At 41.5% G+C, this 21,210-nt stretch overlaps 1 protein-coding gene across 7 annotated transcripts; it reads left to right on the top strand.

Moving 5' to 3' along the window:
* Nucleotides 1-817: 817 nt before the first annotated feature.
* Nucleotides 818-20,268, top strand: LOC121444757 (zinc finger protein OZF-like). 7 transcript variants are annotated; one of them, XM_041646666.1, is made up of 7 exons: nucleotides 818-1,234; nucleotides 2,281-2,283; nucleotides 4,330-4,533; nucleotides 5,503-5,674; nucleotides 11,823-11,949; nucleotides 12,184-12,276; nucleotides 15,402-20,268. In XM_041646666.1, the coding sequence occupies exons 4-7, from the start codon at nucleotides 5,660-5,662 to the stop codon at nucleotides 16,976-16,978; spliced, it is 1,812 nt and encodes a 603-aa protein (XP_041502600.1). In that variant the 5' UTR covers nucleotides 818-1,234; nucleotides 2,281-2,283; nucleotides 4,330-4,533; nucleotides 5,503-5,659; the 3' UTR covers nucleotides 16,979-20,268. The 7 variants fall into 7 exon arrangements, with proteins under 7 accessions (XP_041502600.1, XP_041502599.1, XP_041502602.1 ...); XM_041646665.1 differs by lacking the exon at nucleotides 2,281-2,283; XM_041646668.1 differs by lacking the exons at nucleotides 2,281-2,283; nucleotides 11,823-11,949.
* Nucleotides 20,269-21,210: the final 942 nt, after the last annotated feature.

Genomic DNA, 21,210 nt, shown 5'->3' with positions numbered 1-21,210 from the left:
TTGACTGGTGATGTTGGAACTAGTTCATAGGTTTTGGAGATCACTAAGCATTTAGCTTCCTGCGGAGCTCTGAGAAGCCATCATAAGATTTTGTAACAGGGCCCCAGACGTTAGTAGGCCCTGAGACCTTAGCGCAACTGACTCCATGATGGAAGTACCATTGAGACTGTAGCACAGTTGACTCCATGATGGGGGTGCCTGCCATTCAGGCTGTTAAACTCAGCACGTAGACAACACCGCCTGACAAACCTAAAACAAAGGCCTAATTTATCAAAGCCCATAGTTATGGGAAAGTCTCTAAATGTACTAACCTTGGTTTTTGGCTTCTGTAGTTCTTCTGGGTAACTATTCTTGTTAACTGAAGTAGCTTAGGACATAGTTTTTGTGCTTAAATCTCATCCCGAGGAAGACTCGGGGTGTCACTGGGATTCTTGAACCCTCGGGGTAGTCGCCAGCCGGATTATAAACACTTTCTATTGGTTTAAACCTATAGAAAGCAGTCTTCCCTGGTGAATATCCCACAATATCATACCGATTTTCTCAGTGTCTCCCACAGAGATAATTGGTCTGTTTCTATAATGAGTACACTGGAGGTTCCTTCTCAGGTTCCATACTGCTTTGAGACACCTGGGGTTCGAATGAGAGAAAGGTGAAGAAACGTCACATCGTTGTTACAAAGTAGGTACCTATTCAGAAATCCGCTATTCCTGGTAATTACGAGTGTGGATTTGGAGGGAAGTGTCCTTTTCCACTTGCCATAGTTATTCAGAGGCTCATGGGTAATGTAGTCCCTCACCTACGAGGCCATCCCTCTGGGGCTCAGGTAAACAGCTAGGTTCTGGCCTTGGTAGACTCCTCTGTGCCACACTCTCCTGAGAACTTTGGCTTAGAAAGTCGCAGCCTGGCGTTGTGCTGACGCAATCTCTCGGGCTGCGAGTTTGGTGCCGGCTTCCTGGAGTGGGTGCGAAATAGGAAGGGGAGAGTCGCGATCCTCGGAAGCGGGACCCGAACCCCTTTGCTCGCTGGAAGCAGAAATATAGGTGGATCTTGGTGGGACTGAGACGCAGTGCGAGGGCAGGCCGGAGCGGGTCTGGAAGGAGACTGCGGGACCCACCGTGCCCAATCGGATCAGACGACCTGGACAGTGCTTTCACGGTTGCTGGTCAGAAGACTGCCCTAGGAGGTGTCCGGGTCTGTGACCCCAACAGAGGGCCATTACAGAAGCTCTGCCAAGGTGAGAGCCCAAGATGGCGACTTGGGGGTGAGGGCGGTGCGTGTCTTTATAGATTGCCAGGCTGGGGGTTGGGGGAGCAGGCTGCGGTGTGAGCTGACATTCCAGTCCTTGCTGCCAGTGATGAATCCTGTTACCTGTGTGGCTCTTTTTTTTTTTTTTTTGAGGCGGGGTTGGGGGTGGAAAAAGACCACTAATAGGAGACCAGACTACAGAACCGGGAATTTTCACTAGAATGACCCAGAAAACCCAAACTGGGAGCTTGGGAAAGTGTAAATTGACACTACAGTGCTGGAGCGAGAAGGGGGCCTGTTAGGAATTTTAAATATTAGCTCCCTGACGACGCAAAAATTCCCAATCAAGCCAAATCAAAACAAGCCAAATCAAAAAATATCCAGGTTTAATGGGAGATCTGCGCTCTCAGGTGGCCCCGAGGGGGAAACGGGAGGCCACAGGAACGAAAGAAAGGGAGACCACGTATTCTTCTTTTGGAGGGATCATTTAAGTACCCTGGGGAAAAAAGTGGTCCTGACCCCACCTGGAGGACCTGGCCTGCTGGGATTTGAAGTCCAGACCAGGCCTGGGGGCTGGGATAGGTGCGAGGGACTGGGACCTACGCTCCCAACTTAACAGGGCCTGTGACCCACAGTCGGTAACGGAAAAAGGGTGTTTGTTATCCTAATGAATTGACCCGAAATTCCTGGGGAAATTCTCACGTAGTGACTGTAGATCTTGTTGTGTATTGACAATTGTATTCGTTAAATTTCCTGTCTCTTCACAAAGTAATTTTTTTGGGCTTGACAATGGCCAGCTTGGCAGTCTAGGTTTGAGTTCTTAGCGATTCTCAATCAACAGGTCAAACGACCCTTTCACAAGGGTCGCATATTAGACATCCTGCATATCAGATATTTACATTATGATTTATAACAGTAGCATAATTACAGTTATAAAGTAGCAACGACAATAATTTTATGGTTGGAGGTCACCATGACATGAGGAACTGTATTAAAGGGTTGCAGCATTAGGAAGGTTGAGAACCACTGTCTTAGAAGGTTTTGTTTCGTTTTTTTGCAAGTCACCAGAGACAAGAAGGTCTCTCAGAAGATTCAAGTATTGAAATAAGAACATTTTCTTGGGAACAAAGTAGGGGGTTTCAGGTTCTGAAGGAGGGTGTTTCATCAGTAGGAACTCCATCCGGCTAGTGTGGAGGAAAACCTTTAATAAGAGACCAGGAAGTAAGTGCTGGGTCCTAGTAGGGAATTAGCTCTGGGTCCAGGCCTTAGACTGCTGCAGCCTAACTCTACAGAAAAGCAGGACCTTGTGATATAGCCCCTCTGACTAAAACTTACTTCGATTAACAGGGTCTGTCCATATCTTCATGGCATAATTGAAAGTTACCTGTACACCATGACACATTCACGTTTCAGAACAGAACAGTGGCCCATCTGGACTACCGATTCCTTCCTCGTTACCCTAATGCTCAGCCTACTATGTTGGTTGCTGAGCTGTGAATGAATTTGCCCTTTGGACCAGAATAGGAAGTGTGTTTATTGAGTGTAATGCAACAGAGCTGCAAGCTGGGCAGTGACTGTAGTACCATCTGCGTCATAGGCTGATAAGCTGTGGATGGGGTCGGAGGCAGGGATATACTTGTTCAGCCAGAGGGAGATTCTTTGTGTGCATGTGATACATGATGTGTGAAGATGAGTCCACATAAGGCAGTGTACATCTCTAGGGAGTTAAGCAAGAGCTACCGTGGATGCAATTCCAGCTGTGTAATGGGCATGCGAACAGTCTCAGTCCTGTGAAAGTTCTCCGATGGGGACCTGCCCCACAGCAGGCAAGATCTACTATTAATGAACTTAGTGCATTTGAGCGGAGGCAGAGTGTAGGTGCAACTCGTAGCTTTGCATGACCTAAGCAACTGCTGATCCCATTGCTTAGAACAATTTCTGGGCAAAGCTACCACCTTCTCAGAAGCTAGCAATATATGGGTGGTAGGGGCTTGATCCTTTTCTACCAGCTTAGTTGAAAAAGATTGGCAAGGGCCTGGGAAATATTTGTTGTATCTGGAAGTTGTGATCTAGTGTGGATGGGTGCCCTGTCGCACCTGGGCTGAATCAGTGGTTGGTTAGTTTACTTTCCCCTTCCTCTTCCCTCAGTGTTTCCATTGTGTAAGCTCTTTCAGTTAATCTTGTGTGTCTTAGTATATTGTCTGCATGTATGTCTGTTTACCATGCACTTAACAAAAACTAATGTTTGTGTTTTTTCTAATACTGATTTCTAGTTACCATGTGTACATGTCTTAGATTTGTGTGCTTCTGTTTTTGGTGTTGAAATCTAGTGTCTGAGTATGATCTGCAAATGCTTTACCACAGAACAAGGTGATCAGTTTTCAAACACTTTCCAAATACCTTGTCTTAAGTTTCCTATCCTTATTACCATCAATACATTCTGTATATTGTCGAACCTTAAAGGTTAAAAACAGAAGTGTTTTATTTAATGCTAGCATTCTGTTAACCAAAATTTATAAGAATAAAAATAATAGAAATCAGTCTCAGTTTTGTAAAATGCAAAATGAGATCTCATGAAACTTATGCATGTCAACCTATACATGTAAATACTACAAAATGCCACACTCACGTGAAAGTGGCAGCCTTTCTGTTTAAAAGCTTAGATGTTGTCTTTGTAGCCAGACATTACTTGTTTGAATCATGTGACTTCAGTATTCTTTCCTTTTTTGGTTTTTCGAGACAGGGTTTCTCTGTGTAGCTTTGAAGCCTGTCCTGGAACTCACTCTGTAGACCAGGCTGGCCTCAAACTCACAGAGATCCACCTGCCTCTGCCACCCAAGTGCTGGGATTAAAGACATGTGCCACCTGGCAACTTCACATATTCTTATTGTGATTTTCAAACCTTAGGCACCTGGCTACAGAATACTTTGTATTGTGTTTGCCATGCTTGGAAACTATTTCCTATTATATGTTAAAATAATTGAATTCTAAATCATTAAATGTATAAACCTTTCTTGTATAACACATCAACAAAAATATTGCTTTGAAGAACAATTTAATTTTTTTTCCCTCACATTTCTGTAGGTCGATATCTGGACTGGTCTCCACTGGGAAGTTTCTGTATTTTCCTGCCTTCAGTGATGAATGAGGTTTGATTCATCAGTGTTTTGAGACTGCTTCATTCAGGGTGTTCTGTCTCACATTTAGTGGTTCCTGCTGAGTCTTCTCAAAGCTCTGTTTTCATCAAGCTGGCACCAAAGCTCTTCACAGCACACCTGTGCCTAGTAGGTAAGTACTAGGCAGGAAATACTTTTTTTTTTTTTTTTTTTTTTTGTGAGACAGGGTTTCTTTGTGTAGCCCTGGCTGTCCTGGAACTAGCTCTTGTAGACCAGGCTGACCTTGAACTCACAGAGATCCACCTGCCTCTGCCTCCCGAGTGCTGGGATTAAAGGCGTGCACCACCACCGCCCAGCACGAAACACTTTTCAAGTTTAGGTTGTTTTCGTATTTACTGAGTTCACTTGGTCAAATGAGTCAAATGGCTCATAGTAATCATGGGAAGTAAATGGGGGTGTAGATACGTGGAGATGCCCCATTTGGAAACATTACTGTAGCAATCAATGCCCTATAAGAAATGTTCATTTTTTTTTTATCCTGTATAAGCATGGGCAAAAAAAAAAAATCTTGCAATCTGCATATTTTCCATGGAAATGAGCTATATGAAGGAAGAAGTAATGTAGAGGAAGTGCTTATAATGGAGCCCATTTGGGTGGATTGTAGAATATTTCATGTAACAGGTGCATTTCTGCGTTAATGATAGGGAAAACATAATTTCTGTGGTTTCAATTATTAAGTACTTTTGGAAGGGAATGTTGTTACCAAATTGTTCATTATTTGCTGATGTTAGTGCTTATGAATTCAGCCATAGCTTTCATGTGTAATGGCTCTGAATGTACTTGTGAGCCCATTGTCAATGGTATCTTTGTTGCACTTTCTTATAGATGGGACTATTTTCTTTTGCTTTTTTTTTTTTAAGATTTATTTATTTTTGTGTGCATTGGTGTTTGGCCTGCATGTATGTCTGTGTGGGGGCTTCAGATCTCTTGGAACTGGAGTTACAGACAGTTGTGAGCTACCATGTGGGTGCTGGGAATTGAACCTGGGTCTTCTGGAAGAACAGCTGTCTCTCCAGCCCCTCTCCATCTCTCCAGCCCCTAGGAAATTTTCTTACAATTTTTTTTTCTTCTTCTTTTTCAGCTAATTGCATAGTGTTTTGAGCGGAGAATCTAGGACCAAACCATGGATACCCTCTCACTTTCATGACTCTACCTTGGTCTCCTTTTCTCAACTGTGCTTCTGGTATCACCTGTGTGTTTTCGAGGGCAAAAACACAAACAAGCAGCTTACAGACATCATGAATGAATGTGTGGTGAGTTGTTTATTATACCCCGCTTGGATACATATTGCTATTTTATTTATAGTCTGACCATCAATAAGACCTGGCCAAATTTATGGAGAGAATTCGACTTCAACTCCTATTAGTAGTAATTATGGCAACAATTAAGAAATTATGGTTTTTCTTGTTGCTGTACATTATTCATATTTCTCCCAGGTTGAAAATATCTTGGATCACTGTCATTTCCACCACGAAGCTTTTCCAGTTACGGAACTGGATAAGATCATGGTCGAGTGTCTGTTAACCTCCTGTCCATACTCATCCAGCACTCAGGAGAGGACAAGGGTGGTGGGATGTAGGGCTGCCCTGTGTATACTGACTTGGGCATATATTCCCATTAGACAGCTAGGGCAGTTCTTTGCCGAAAGCCTAGTCCAGGGCCATGCTTCATGTGTCTTCATTCTGCTCTCTGGCTCTTGCAAGTCTCTCAACTGATACTCTTTTTCTCTAGAAAATGGCTCCATTTGCAATTAACCATCTTTTTTTCACTAACGTCAGCCAAATACTCAGACTCTTTTTACTTTTAATTTGTGTGTTTGTATACATTGGGGCTTGAACCCCGTGTCCCATGAACATTAAGCATTTACCTATTATGAACTACGCCCTGAACCGTCCCCATTTCTACTCTCCTACCTTCCTTGCCTTCTTTTTTCCTTTCCTTCTGTCTCTCTTTTTAAAAACTTTTTATTAATTTGTGGATTTCATATCATGCATCTCAATCCCATTCATCTCCCCGTTCCTTCATATCTGCCCTCTGTTCTTAAAACCTGCCCCTTCCTCCCCCAAATAAATTTTAAAAGGAATGGAAAGAAAAATCTCATTGTGGAAGCGGTCGTGTGGCATATTGAGTCACACAGTATACCTGTTAGTCCATTTATCTTTACTTGCAAGTGTTCATTGCAAGTCAGAGGTCATGAAGAGTCAGAGTCATTAAAGGTCAGGTCATGAAGAGTCAGAGACACGTCAAGAGTCAGAGGTCAAGAAGTCTCTGGTTTCTGCTACATTATTGACACTGGGCCCTCACTGGGACTCTACTTAGATATCCTGTTGTTGCTCTGCTGTGCAGATCCTGCAGCTTTGGATCTCTAAGACTGGCCTCTTCATGTCCTCCTGCAGATCGTAGAAGGGGTGAATGATGGCATGGGCCAACTTATTTTTTATTTTTTTATTTATGCTTTTAAAATTGATCTTATTTAGCTATATATTTTTCTCTGCTCCCCTCCCTTTCTCATCCCTCCCTTTCAACCCTCTCCCATGATCCCCATGCTTCTAATTTACTCAGGAGATCTTGTCTTTTTCTACTTCCCATGTAGATTAGATACATGTATGTCTCTTAGGGTCCTCATTGTTGTTTAGGTTCTCTGGGATTGTGAATTGTAGGCTGGTTTTCTTTGCTTTATATCTAAAAGCCACTTATGAGTGAGTACATATGATATTTGTCTTTCTGGGTCTGAGTGAACTCACTTAATATGGTGTTTTCTAGCTCCATTCATTTGCTTGCAAATTTCAAGATGTTATGTCTTTATGTGGTTTGGGTATCAGGGAAATTGTAGCCTCATAAAAAGAGTTTGGCAGTGTTCCTTCTGTTTCTATTGTATGGAACAATTTGAGGAGTATTGGTATTAGTTCTTTGAAAACCTTGTAGAATTCTGAGCTGAAACAATTTTGAGCTGAAACCATCTGGTCCTGGGCTTTTTTTGGTTGTGAGACTTTTGATGTCTGTTCCAAATTTTTTCTTTTTTAGCAGTTATAGGTGTATTTAATTTGCTTATCTGGTCTTGATTTAATTTTGTTAAGTGATATTTACCCAGAGAGTTGGGGATTGACCAACTTATAGCCCTGATGCCTGGGTCTGGATGGTTACTGGATTGGTCAGCCTGCCAACTCTCCCTCATCCTCACTACCAAGGTGAGCGCTCTAGCACTGCCCTGGCTAGTTCATCCTTTATAGCAAGCAGCAAAGGGTGGGATTGGTTCTCCTGTTCTCACATCCCTAGGAATAGCCCACCCACACCTACACCACCAGGGTACTATGTTGCCCGGGTGAGTGAAATTCAGGGGCCACTCTCTCAAGTGCTGCAGATGGTGAGGGGCAAGGCCAGCTCTTCTTCCTGTCACAGGCAAGGGTTGGTGGGTAGGGCATCTCTCCCAATATGGCAGATGAGGGGTGGGGTCATATTTCCCATGCTCACATTCTTGGGGCCAGCTCACCTGTGCAGGCATCAACAGGGTCTCTTGTCCTCACCATGTGAGGTGTAGGTAGGGTCAGTTTTCTTGCCTGCTGCAGGTGGCAAGGAGTGAGGAGGGAGGGAATCTTTCTCTCGCCCTCTACACCATGTGCCAGAGAGGGCAGGGCCACAGCTCTCCCACGCTCATGCTTTCAGCTCTGCTGTGCTGCCCAGGCGAGATGAAGGGCCTGTTCTTTGAGTGATGCAGCTGGTGAGGGACAAGGCTAGTTCTCCTGCTCTATGACCTCAGGGCCTGCTCTCCCACCTGCCACAGGCAGTGAGATGCTGTGTGTGTGTGTGTAAATGTCTTCCTTACCCATGCCACTGTGTGCTAGATGAGGAGCAGGGCCAGATCTCCCATGTTCAGGTTCTTGCGGTGGCTCATCCATGCCCCCATCAACATGGTCAGCTCTACTGTGCTGCCCAGGAGAGGTGCAGGATCAACTCTCTTGTCTGCCGCAGGTGCCAAGGGGGGAGGGGGGAGGGCATCTTTCCTTCGCCCACACCACTGCATGGCAGATGAGGGGGGCAGGATCAACTCTCCCACTCTCATGACCTCAGGACCAGCTCACCTGCACCCTGTTAACAGGATCAGCTCTATTGTGCTGCCCAGGTGAGGTGCAGGACCAGTTCTCCCTAGTGTTGTAGCCAGTGAGGGACAGGACCAAGAGGCATATAAAACTTAGCTATTGCTGCCATGAGGACCAGTGAACAACAGCTCAGAGATTGAAGGAGAAGCCACAGTACCAGTGAACTTATTAATAAAGTATGCCTTTAAATTGCTTTCCAAGATACTTTTTTTTATTACCTCAAAGACATTAACAAAAACATCTTAACCTAACCTTAAGTCATTTGTTAAAGCTTTGTTTTAGCTATGATGCACACCGAAACCTGTGAACACATCTCCCAACATAAAGATGAAAAGAATTTGAGCTAGCTCGGCTTTTAGCACTCAATTGTTTTTCTTTTCTTTTTTTTTTGTGTGTTTAATTCTTCATCCCTTATTCCTTGTATCAACAGATTAAACAGGTAGCATTTCCCCGAGTACTGATTTAGCGATGTTAAGAAGCACCAGTAAGTTTCACAGAGTAACATTCAGTAACCTCTTTAAATGTAATTTTAATCCTTATTATAAGCTAAATAAAATAATTTAATGCGATACGCTAAATACACACGAAGCCTGCATATCCTTAACTATGAAAATGCTTGCACAGTAACATACTGGTTAAATCAACTATACATTTTTACAATGAAATTACTTACATTTATGTCAATAGAACACCACCCAAAACATCTGTCCTGACTCAGGTTTATAAGCTGTGCCATCCCTGTTCCTGAAAGCACTTGTTTTAGAAACTTTACTGTTGCCAAGGAAGATGAGGTCCACTAACACTTAACAAATAGTAGTTTCATTAAAAAAAAAAAAAGAGTTCTTTAGAAAAGAATATTAAAACAAATAAGCATTCTTACAAGAACTTAGTTCCTTAAAAGAAACACAAACCAGTTCATTCTCTAAGAATTTCTCCCGCCACTGTCATAAAAACTTGCAATACATAAAGCACGAGTCTCAACTTTCATAAAGCCAAAAGGACATTTAGATTGCATGTTATGCAGCCATGGCATAGAGCTTGGCATACACAAGTCTACGAAACACTGCCTTTTCAGATGGAGCTGCACAACTTGAGACACTTTCAGAAGTCACTGAGTCCTGGTGAAGGATTAAGATATAAAGGCAGGCAATGAAAGGCTCAAGTTACAGAGCGAGAACTGAAGGCCTTTTTCATTGCATGCCTAGCCATCGCGTTACTGTAGACAAGTTAGAATGTATGGTTTCCAAATAAAATATCAAAATTTCAGATATTACAAATGGTGTCAAGATCCATAGATGGCTTCGTCAAAAGCTTTTCTAGCCCGCTTCAATTCTTCATTCATAGTAAGTCTTTAACTCTGGCAAACTTCCTTGGGTCCTTTCGAATCAGGAAGACAATATCTTCAGCTTGCACTCGACCCTGTCTCCCGATTGACATTGCCTTGTGAGTCATTTCAGTAATGAACTCGATGACAAGGTCTTTAAGAATATCCACCGACTCGGTGTAAGGATTCTGGTCATCCCCAAACCCATACATCATACACCGTAATTCTTTGGAGAAAAGTCTCTTTCTTCTCCCCTGTCCACCTTCTGCTCCTCCTCCAATTTCTTCATTTTCCTCTTCAAAGGTGGGGTCTTCCTCCTCATCTGCCATCCTAGCTGCCCGCCAGCCTTCTGAGTCCTCAATTGTTTTTCTTAATCATTAACCTAAGTCACGGTCTATATGGCTCCTCAAGAGAAAGTAGCAGTGTGGATATTTTCTGTTCTTTGCAGCCCCTGCTTTATCAGAGGTAGGGGCTACACTATATCTTGCTTTTTCCTATATTAGTTTCTCTACTATATTTAATAAATTATAATCCCTTATTATATTTATTAAAGACCCTCAATCATCAAAATCCTATTTAAACTAACACTATTATTGTTTAAAATCACTGCTTCAGTTAAACAGTAGAGCTTAGGAGAAAATCATCTCATAATGGTCCTCAGGGGAAAATGCCCAGCAGAACAGGATATTTCCATGAGATAATCACACTACATTAAAGGCAGTGGGGATTTCCTCCTGCCCATTCACGCCATGCCAAATACCAGAGAAAAATGGGACAGCAGTAGCAAGAGACATGGGGCCAAAGCCCTTGGGGCCTTGCCTATCTGAGATTCACCCATTAGAGCTTTGCTTCCTGGCTGGCAGACCTGAACTTCAATTGCCACCTGCTGCTCCTCTGACTTGCACTTATCATTGAAATTAGTCTAGATATCAAGCTGGGTGGTGGCACACGCCTTTAATTCCAGCACTCAGTTCTGAGTTCTAAGCTAGTCTGGACAATATAGTGAATATATAGCACCAGGACAGCCAGAGCTTCACAGGGAAACCCTGTTTTGAAAAACCAAAAAAGAAAGAAACTACTAGTAAAGATATGTAGTTGCAGAGTCATTCACTCCGCGACCAGTTCCTTCAGTTTTGTGTTTTCCTGTCGTCACAGGACAGGTTCATTTACCTGCATATGATGCTATGTATAGGACTATAAGACTATTACTGTGGTATGTGGTTGCTTGTGTGGTTAAGACAGGGTTCTGAAGGGGAGTTTCAGCCATGCCAAGTGAAGCAAAGGTTAAACTTTGACATGTTTCTGAGGAACGGGAGGTCTTGCACAAAGCAGGTTTGGTTAACATAGGACTTTTGAGCCAGTCAGTGGTGGTGCACTTCTTTAATACTAGCACTTGGGAGGCAGAGGTAGGCGAATCTCTGTGAGTTCGAGGCCAGCCTGGTCTCCAAAGCTAGTGCCAGAACAGGCTCCAAAGCTACACATAGAAACCTTGTCTTGAAAAACCAAAAAACAACAACAAAAAACCAACCAAACAAAAAAACATACGACTTTTGATACATGATTGAGCTAGGGAGTAGGGCATATAAAACTTAGTGAGAAGGGTTACTCTTTCTTTGGGGTGTAGGGATTATTATTGCATGACCCATACAGCATAACAGTAGTCAGGCTGCCTCCAACGCCTAGGAGGCAGAGCGAGGCCTGCATGTGTTCATGTCTCACAGCCCTATGTGGTTAAGGCCTGGTTACCTGAATGGCCTGGGTTCTCTTATTCCAACAGTTAAGGTTTTAATCTATAAGGTAATTATTGTAGTCCATTAATAAATCAATAACCTCAGGATAGTTCTTTGATGTTTCTTCTTCTCCACTTCATAAGCAAGACAAATTATAATGTAAAGTGCACATGAAGGCCTTCCACTATTTAGGAGACCTCGGGTCCTGTTTCTAAGCATAGAGTAATCGAGGAGGAATGTGCTGTTACAGGATTTGGTGTCATTTGAGGATGTCACTGTGAACTTCACCTGGGAGGAGTGGCAGAATCTCGATGATGCTCAGAGGGTGCTGTACAGGAATGTGATGCTGGAGACATACAGCAGCCTGGTGTCACTGGGTAAGTACGTCTAAGGAGCCAGCCATTTCACTGCAGTGAATGTGAGCAAGTGTGAGGTGTAGAGCTGTTCAGGGATAAGGTGCTGGGCCGCGGGTTCCATGACTGTTCACTGCTCTCTAGTGAAAGTTCCACATTTGTATTTTTGGTGCGTAGATCCTAAAACCTGGTTTTGTCTTTCTTCAAAGAACCTTATTAGCATAATTTTCTAAGTCCTACATTATTTCTAATTAACAGGACAATGCAGCCCTAAACCCGAGTTAATCTTTAGATTGGAACAGGGAGCAGAGCCATGGACAGCAGACGAATCTACAAACCAGAGTATGTCAGGTTAGTCGGTACTCATGAATGGGAGTTCATGTCTAGCACAGGTTGGCCGTTTTACTAATTTATCCTAAGTTCCATATTTGAGGGCTCAGACTTGTTCGGTGAAGTCTACAAGAAGACATAGTCTACAAAAAGAATTCTCTTGAATTTGTTCCTACCTTTCAATTTGACAAAAATTTTCTAAGATTTGCCCCTGAAGTCTAATTGTTGACTTCTGTTATTTGATGTTTTTCTCTGGTACTTCCTTTTTCCATTGTTTCAGTTGCCTCTTAAACGCCAGTCTCATGGGGATTTTGTTTTCAGACATTTTTTTTTTCATGTGCTTTTTGTTTTAGCACATTTTTTTTGTGTGATTTTTCTTTCTTTTTTATTATTATTTTATTTTATTACTTAAAAAATACCAATCCAAATTCCCACTTCCTCCCCTCCTCCCACCCCCTCCACAGATCCTCCCAAACCCTTCCAGTCTTAAGAGAGGGCAAGGCACTCTGCGCTATGGAAAGTCCAAGGCACTCCCTACTACATCTAGGTTGAGCAAGGTATATATCCAAAGAGAATAGGATCCCCAAAAGCCAGTATATGGAGTAGGCACAAATCCCAGTGCCATTGTCATTGACCCTTCAGTCTGCTCCAACTGTCAACCACATTTAGAGGGACTAGTTTGGTCCTATGCTTGTTCATTCTCAGTCCAGTTGGAGTTGGTGAGCTCTCATTAGCTCAGGCACATTGTCTCAGTGGAATCCCTCACGGTCTTCACTTCCTTGCTTATACTCTCCCTCCTTCTGCTCTTCAACTGGACCTTGGGAGCTCAGTCCAGTGCTCTGATGTGGTTCTCTGCCTCTGTTTCCATCTGTTGTTGGATGAAGGTTCTATGGTGATATTTAAGACATTCATCAGTCTGACTACAGGGCAAGGCCTGTTCAGGCACCCTCTCTTCTATTGCTTAGGGTCCTAGCTGGGTTCATCCAGGTGGATTTTTGGGAATTTTTCTAGAGCCAGGTTTCTTGCTAACCCCAAAATGGCTACCTCAATCAAGATATCTCTTTCCTTGCTCTCATATCTGTCCTTCCTCCATCTCAACTATACCATTCCCTCAAGCTCTCCCCAACCCTCCCCTTCTCCCTTCCTTTTCCCCTCCCCCCCGCCCCCATGCTCCCAAATTTTGTCAGGTGATCTTGCCCGTTTCCAATTTTCTGGTGGGTCTATATATGTTTTTCTTTGGGTTCACCTTATTACTTAGCTTCTCTAGGATCTGAACTATAGGCTCAATGTCCTTTGTTTATGGCTAGAATCCACTAATGAGTACATATTTTTGGGTCTGGGTTATCTCACTCAGGATAGTGTTATATAATTCCATCCATTTGCATGCAAAATTCAAGATGTCATTGTTTTTTACCGCTGAGTAGTACTCTAATGTGTAGATGTGCCACACTTTCTTTATCCATTCTTCTGTTGAAGGGCATCTAGATTGTTTCCAGGTTCTGGCTATTACAAGTAATGCTGCTATGAACATAGAATGCTTTTGTAGTATGATAGGGCATCTCTTGGGTATATTCCCAAGAGTGGTATTGCTGGATCCTGAGGTAGGTTGACTCCCAATTTTCTGAGAAACCGCCACATTGATTTCTAAAGTGGTTGTAGAAGTTTGCATTCCTACCAGCAATGGATTAATGTTCCCCTTACTCCACATCCTCTCCAGCATAAGCTATCAGTTTTAGTACATTTAAAAAAAAATAATTTATTTAAATTTATCTTATGTGCATTGGTGTAAAGGTGTCAGATCCCCTGGAAATGGAGTTATACACAGTTGTGATCTGCCACATGGACACTGGAAATTGAACCTTGGTCCTCTGGGAGAGCAGTCAGTGCTCTTAACCACTGAGCCATCTCTCCAGCCCTATCTTTTTAGCACATTTTAATGAGACAGATTTCAAGTGCTGGTCATTTTATATTTGTTCATCGATAAAAATGTAAAAATAATATCCTTACTTCATGGAATTAATATTTTGATAAAAGACAGATAAGTTTATTTATACTAAGGAGTCACAAACAACTGTTTGTAATGTTGAACCAGAGTAGAATGAGTAACAGATGGTGTTTAAAGTTATAGAGTATTTCACTTAGGTAGTTTATAATAAAATACAGGAAGAGACCTACAAGTTAAGGCGTGTGAGGCATGATCTAAGAAACCATAAGGAGGATCCAGCATAGGAAGGGGTGTTTCCACTTGAGAAAGAATCAAGGAGAAGTGAAACAAGTTTTCATATTGAAGAACTCAAGCTGGTTTTTTTAAAATGGGGATTATAGTTTGAATGCAGCACTTCCATCTATTTTCTTTCTCTCATTCTAAAGCAACAAAGATAATGAGAAATGGCAGAAGATTCCATCTTCTATGAAACTAAAAGAAGTAAAGTTTCTGTAAACATGATAACATCCTTGAGAATCTATGGATTATCAGACATAGGAGGGTGTATCAGCAATTTGGAGGTGAATGTCAAAGCTCTTGATATCACAAGTAGCCAGACATTTTAGAATTGATGTACAGCATGCTCATTTCTCCCGGGTGGTGGTGGGCATGAGTTTCCTTGTATTCTGATTCTGAAAAGAGCAGGAAATTTTGTTCAATTAAGACCTCAATTACTGATATCTGTTTTGTGTGGAAGTGGAAAGAAAGGACTCTCATGTTTGAAAACTCATAATCCATGATCACTCCTGAAGTAATAACTCTAACAAATAAAGATGTAAACACATGGCCATAAGGGAGACCTCCGGTTAGGAGGCAGCCTATTGGGCTTTTCTCATAATCTGCAAAGAAAAGGTAGAAATTATTTCCCTTCTTAAGACCAGAAAAAGAGAATGCCGGAAAGAAAAGGTCATAGGAATTGGTGGATATTTCATCAAAATATTGCTTCACAAAAATAAAGTGAGGAAAAATATGTTAATCTATTAGTGTGTTTCAGTATGTTATATCAAAAGAATAAATAAAGTTTATAAACTAGTACTTAATATGATCTTAATGAATCACTATGCTAGTAGTATAGGAAAAAATTTCTTGGCATGAACATGAGAATTCCACTAGAAAACCTAAATTGTAATTTACAGAAAAAAAATTTTTTTGGTCCTTTTAGGCTTCTACAGTGTGGACGGCACAGTTGAGACCAACCAGAAATGTGAAGACAGACATTTATGGCAAGTTACTGCCAATAGCCACAATAGAGCAACTGAGGAAACAGATGGATTAGAAAACACTTTTTATTTTTGCTCCATGAAAATTTCAAATTTTGCTGTAAATAATAGAGAATGTTCAGGAGTGAAGCCTGAGGAGTTGAATGGATATGAGAATACATGTCTTCCTTCTGAGTCTCATGGCATATACACTTTAAAGCAATATAGTGACTGTGGTGTAGCAGGGAAATCCCTCGGGTGTCCTGAGCAATTTGGTCAACATTCCAAGATTCAAACTGGGCAACAGGATTTTGAACACAATGGAAAAGGAAAAGATACAAAGGAGGCAAAAGTACTGAAAAGAATTACTCCATCTAACAGACTTCAAATGGGACTAACTTTGTATAAGCATAATGATTATGAGCAAGTCTCTGTTGAGTCGGATGTCATGGTTAAGGTAGGGAAGGCAACTTTTGGTAAAACATGTAACCTCACTGAACACCAAGAAACATACTCAGGGAGCAAACCTTGTGAATGCCTTAAAAGAAAGAAAATCTTTACTAGCAAATTAGACCTTTCAGTTCATCAGAGGACACATGACCAGAAGAAAGCCCATGTATGTATTCTGTGTGAGAAACTCTTTAGCACTAAATCCTCCCTTACTACTCATCAGAGGATTCACACAGGAGAAAAGCCCTATGGATGTAGTAAATGTGATAAAAGCTTCAGGCAAAAGTCAGCCCTTGTTGTACATGAGAGAACTCACACTGGTGAGAAACCCTTTGAATGTTGTGAGTGTGGTAAAGCCTTCCAGCATAAGTGGTACCTCAAAATGCACCAGAGAACTCACACAGGTGAGAAACCATACGAATGTCAAGACTGTGGAAGAGCGTTTCTAAAGAAGTCATACCTCAGATTGCATCAGGGAACTCACAAGAGAGATAAACCATATGAATGCGAAGAATGTGGAAAAACCTTCCATAACAGATCATACTTCAACATGCACCTTCGAACTCACACTGGTGAGAAAACCTATGCATGCAACGAGTGTGGAAAAGCCTTTTACCAAAAGTCAGACCTCAGGAGGCATCAGAGAATCCACAACAGCGAGAAATCACACAAATGTAAAGAATGTGGAAAAGCCTTTCAAAATAAATCATACCTCAAAACTCATCAGAAAGTTCACACAGGTGAGAGACCATATGAATGTAAACAGTGTGGCAAAGCCTTTCAGAACAAGTCATATCTCAACAAGCATCAGATAATTCATACAGGTGAGAAACCCTACGAATGTACTAAGTGTGGGAAAACATTTCAGTGGAAGTTAGTCCTCAGTAAGCATTATAGAATTCACACAGGTGAAAAGCCCTATGAATGCAGTCAGTGTGGGAAAATGTTTGGTTACAAATCATCTCTCATTGTACATGAGTTGATTCATTCTGGGAAGAAACCCTATGAATGTATTGTATGTAGAAAAACGTTTTCACAGAAATCAAACCTAATTAGGCATCAGAGAACTCATAGACATCGGGATGCATGATGGGGATGGGTACAGAAAGATGTTTGCCTGACGTTTAAGCCTCAGAAGGTTTGCAGTACTCCAGGAATTCCCTTGAGTGTGAGTGGGGTAGGTGTTCTTTCTGCAGAACAGTTTTCAGTTAACATGAGAGGACCTACACAGGGCTGACAAGAATTAGGAATGGATGTGAGGGGGAGTCCCACCAGAACTTGCCCTTAACATGCTATGAGAAAACCCACACAAGAGGAAATTTTAATAGATGTAATACATGTGGAAAAATGTCCCACACTACAGATCTAAACTTGGAATGCATCTAAGTATTTACATAGGAGGAAACGTGAATGTAGAGAATATAGAAGTTTTTTTTTTTAATATTTGTTTATTATTTATTGTGTATACAATATTCTGTGTGTATGCCTGCAGGCCAGAAGAGGGCACCAGACCCCAATACAGATGGTTGTGAGCCACCATGTGGTTGCTGGGAATTGAACTCAGGACCTTTGGAAGAGCAGGCAATGCTCTTAACCTCTGAGCCATCTCTCCAGCCCCCGAGAATATAGAAGTTTTAAACATGTTTTTCTTCAGTATATTTGAGATAACTCATACTGGAGAGGAACTCAGTGAGAGCCCTGAGTGTGGTAAATACTTTTTATAACATAATTGAGAAGAAAAATCTATGAATATAATTAAAGTTGAAAACCATTTTGGCATCATTCATGCCTTAATATGCTTGAGAAAGTCCACACTGGTAAAAATCTCTTCAAGAAATGTAACCATTGGAAAATTATCTGGAAGTCACTGCTTGTTAAATATGAAATAGTCCTGTGAAGAAGATCTATGGGAATAGGGTTATTGTGGGAGCTTTCCAGTAGAAATTCACCACAGCATGCATTAGAGAACCTCCTTGAGAGAGGAAAGCCTCCAATAATATTGGAAGCCCATGAATTACAGCTAGGCAAGCATCAGACAGTATAATCTAAGGGAAGTCTTATGGCATGGAAGAAATCAAGACCATCTAGAAATTAAGCGTTGACATACATCACATAATGTGTACAGAGAAATGATGCCGAGTAGCAGAGTGGCCATGTGTCCCGCAGAGACCATTTTCTTATCTCTGGACATAGTCTGCAATTCTCTGCCTCCACCGTAGCCCTTGCAAGTTAAGTGAGCTCTGCTGGGACACTGTGAACTCACTGATGGCAACCCAAAAAACAGCAGGCAGTTTTTTTCCAGTTTGTGTCAAAGAAAAGCGAAGGTGACCCTAAGGACGTTCTTGCAAATAAAGGTGGAAGAAATTTATTGGCATTTAAGAATTGTTTGAAGAAACAGTGATCTTTCCTCCTTTTTTTGTCCTTTATGCCTGGCACATTAGTGTGAAATAAATGTAATGTTTAATTTCCCCAAGTGTGATCTGTTCTCATTGTATTACTAACAGGTCATTCTTGACAATTCATTTTATGAATACAAGGACTCTTTCTGAGGAATGTGAATAACTTTGTATCAGCACATTCATACAGAAGAGAAGCCTGCCTTGTCATTCTTCTTTTCTAGGTTAATTCTAGAAGAATCAATTGTGGAAGAAAATTACAATGAATCATTTTTGGGAATGCTTTTTATCATGCAGGGGTATCTCACTGAAGAAATAAATTAGATAATTGCCAAATATTTTTATAGTGTTTTCATTTCTATAAGAAATTGTAATGAAGAGAGATTTACCAATGTATATATTATACATATGAATATGGGTCATGTTAAACATTAACTACTTTAACTGCAAATGCTTGAATATTCAAGCATAAAACATGAGTGGTGATACAGTCTTCGAGGATACATTTGACTAAGTCTGGAGACATTCTTGTTTACTTAACTGCATGTTGGGAGCTGTTGGTTGTCAGCTGCTGGGTAGAGGCCAGGGTTCTGATACATTGCTTAAGAAGCATTGAATACCCACCTCAGGTTAGAACTTTATGTTAGAGATCTTTCTTAATGATCCATTAACTGTGATATGATAATCCATACAGCTAATATAATAAATATCATGACAAATAGTGTGCCCTGTCATTTCCTATTGCTTAATGAAACACTTGATGTTTAGAACTTTTTCAGGAAATTAAATTTATTTTTATACGTAAACATTAGCCCAAGGCGAACACCCCCCCCCCCCCTTGGGTAAAATCAGATGGTATTGGATCCGCATCTGAGCCTTGGCTGTATTCAAACTCAGCCGAGATAGGCGGGAAGGGGTAAGTGCACTCTGGCCTGAGTACTTGTATCCTGCTCTCTGTCTCTAGAGCTGGGAAAATCAGGCGGGGCTGTGTTTAGTACACCGCCTTGGGGCGCCTGGCAACTGGGCCAGGAGCCCGCTGTGAAAATTGCTTGCAAGTGCCTGGAAGATCGGACCCTGGCAGTGAGCCGCGAGATAGGGGGAACAAACTAGGACGTTTGGGGGCTGCTCTCCATGAGTAGCAGCCCTCAGGAAGAGAGTGTAGTGCGCATGAGCGGGCAGCTCTCTCAATCTAAAGTTCAAGCCTGCGCCCAGGGCCCGCCTAGGGGCGGAGGCGTTAGGTCGCCAAAATGATGTGGTGTAATAACCAGGTTAGCTTAATATGAAATAGTAAACTTTAATGAGGGACTAGCTTACAACACCAGCGATGAGCAGAAAGTACAAAAAAAGGACCAGGGTGCTCACACTCGCCAGATTTATAAGTAAACACTAGCCCAAGGCGAACACGCTCTCTTGGGCTGGGCTTCCCCTACATATTTTGATGATGGTTTCTTTTTTAGGTTGAAAATTGAAGAGCAGGTAGGTAGGCTTATCATTTTTGCGTCTACTGTGGGTCTACTTTGCTGTTTTGCAAGATGTTGAAGTGTTGGAAAGGGAGCAAGCTATGTATAGAAAAACAGCAAATGTGCTTTGGTCCCACATTTAAAATAGTGCAAAATTATGAGACTGATTAAGATTAGCATTAATTTCTTTTGTGGCAATTCCCTTGATCCGGTTACTGTTTTTCCCTCCTGTCAGCATCATCGAGCAGAAGTTCATTCACTTGTCATCACCACCACACAGTGGACCAAGTTTTACTCAGCACATAACATTTTGAAAGGGATTATTACACTAAATGCCACTGCAAGATCATATTGTTTTAAGTATGAATCATAAAAGAGTCATACCACACATTTTCTACTAATGTATGTAAAATTTTAATTTATTGGGGCTGGAGAGATGACTCAGAGGTTAAGAGCATTACCTGTTCGTCCAAAGGTCCTGAGTTCAATTCCCAGCAACTACATGGTGACCCACAACTATCTGTAATGGGGTCTAGTGCCCTCTTTTGACCTGCAGGCATACACACAATAAATAATTAAATATTAATTTTTTAAAAATTTATTTAATTTGTTGTTTTGAGACAGGATCTCTTTATTAGGTAGCTTTTGCTGTCCTGGAACTTGCTACGGAGACGGAGACCCATTTGACCTTGAAACTTGCTGTGTAGACTAGGCTGACCTTGAACTCACCTATCTACTTGTCTCTGCCTTCCAAGTCTGGGATTAAAGGCGCCTGCCAACACTGACAGCCAATTTCTATTTTTATTACCTAAACTTTGAGCAAAACATGCCCCCCCCCCAATGTTTTCAGTATACACAGTGAAGCCGAGTAATCTAAAAAAAAAAAAAAAAAAAAGCATTTTTGTAGAAATGTATAATTCTGGCACATTACTTTCAACAGATTAACTGAGAATTACCTCAGATAGCTGTGAAAAGTGGTAATATTTTATTCCACTGAGTTAAATGCAGTCTCTGGGAGATGAATTTCTAATATTATTGAAATTGGTACCTGGACAGGTATACGTATGTATGCCAAAGGATGTGTAACAAGTTACTCTGTATAATTAAATCTCTAGTTATGAAATGCTAGGTACATGCCAAACAACAGCTACTCCATTAGTAAGCGTTGTTTCCACCACACTTTAAAGAAAAAAAGATATATTTTAAAAAGATAGTGTGGCATGACAATGTAAAAACTTGAGCTATATCCCACCAAGCAGGAAAGAATATACCTTCTTCTCAGCACCTCATGGAACCTTCTCGAAAATTGATCACATACTTGGTAACAAAGTAAACATCCACAGATACAAAAAAATTGGAGTAACCACCCGTGTCTTATCAGATCACCATGGAGTAAAGTTAGAATTTAACAACAATACTACCCCCAGAAAGCCTACAAACTCATGGAAATCGAACAGTCAACTACT

Source organism: Microtus oregoni, unplaced genomic scaffold (genome assembly GCF_018167655.1).
Source record: "Microtus oregoni isolate MIOR12 unplaced genomic scaffold, Mior012 000139F_ref0000186, whole genome shotgun sequence".
Classification (NCBI taxonomy): Eukaryota; Metazoa; Chordata; class Mammalia; order Rodentia; family Cricetidae; genus Microtus; species Microtus oregoni.
Note: the sequence above shows the minus strand (reverse complement) of the source record. Positions and strands in the feature narration are given on the sequence as shown.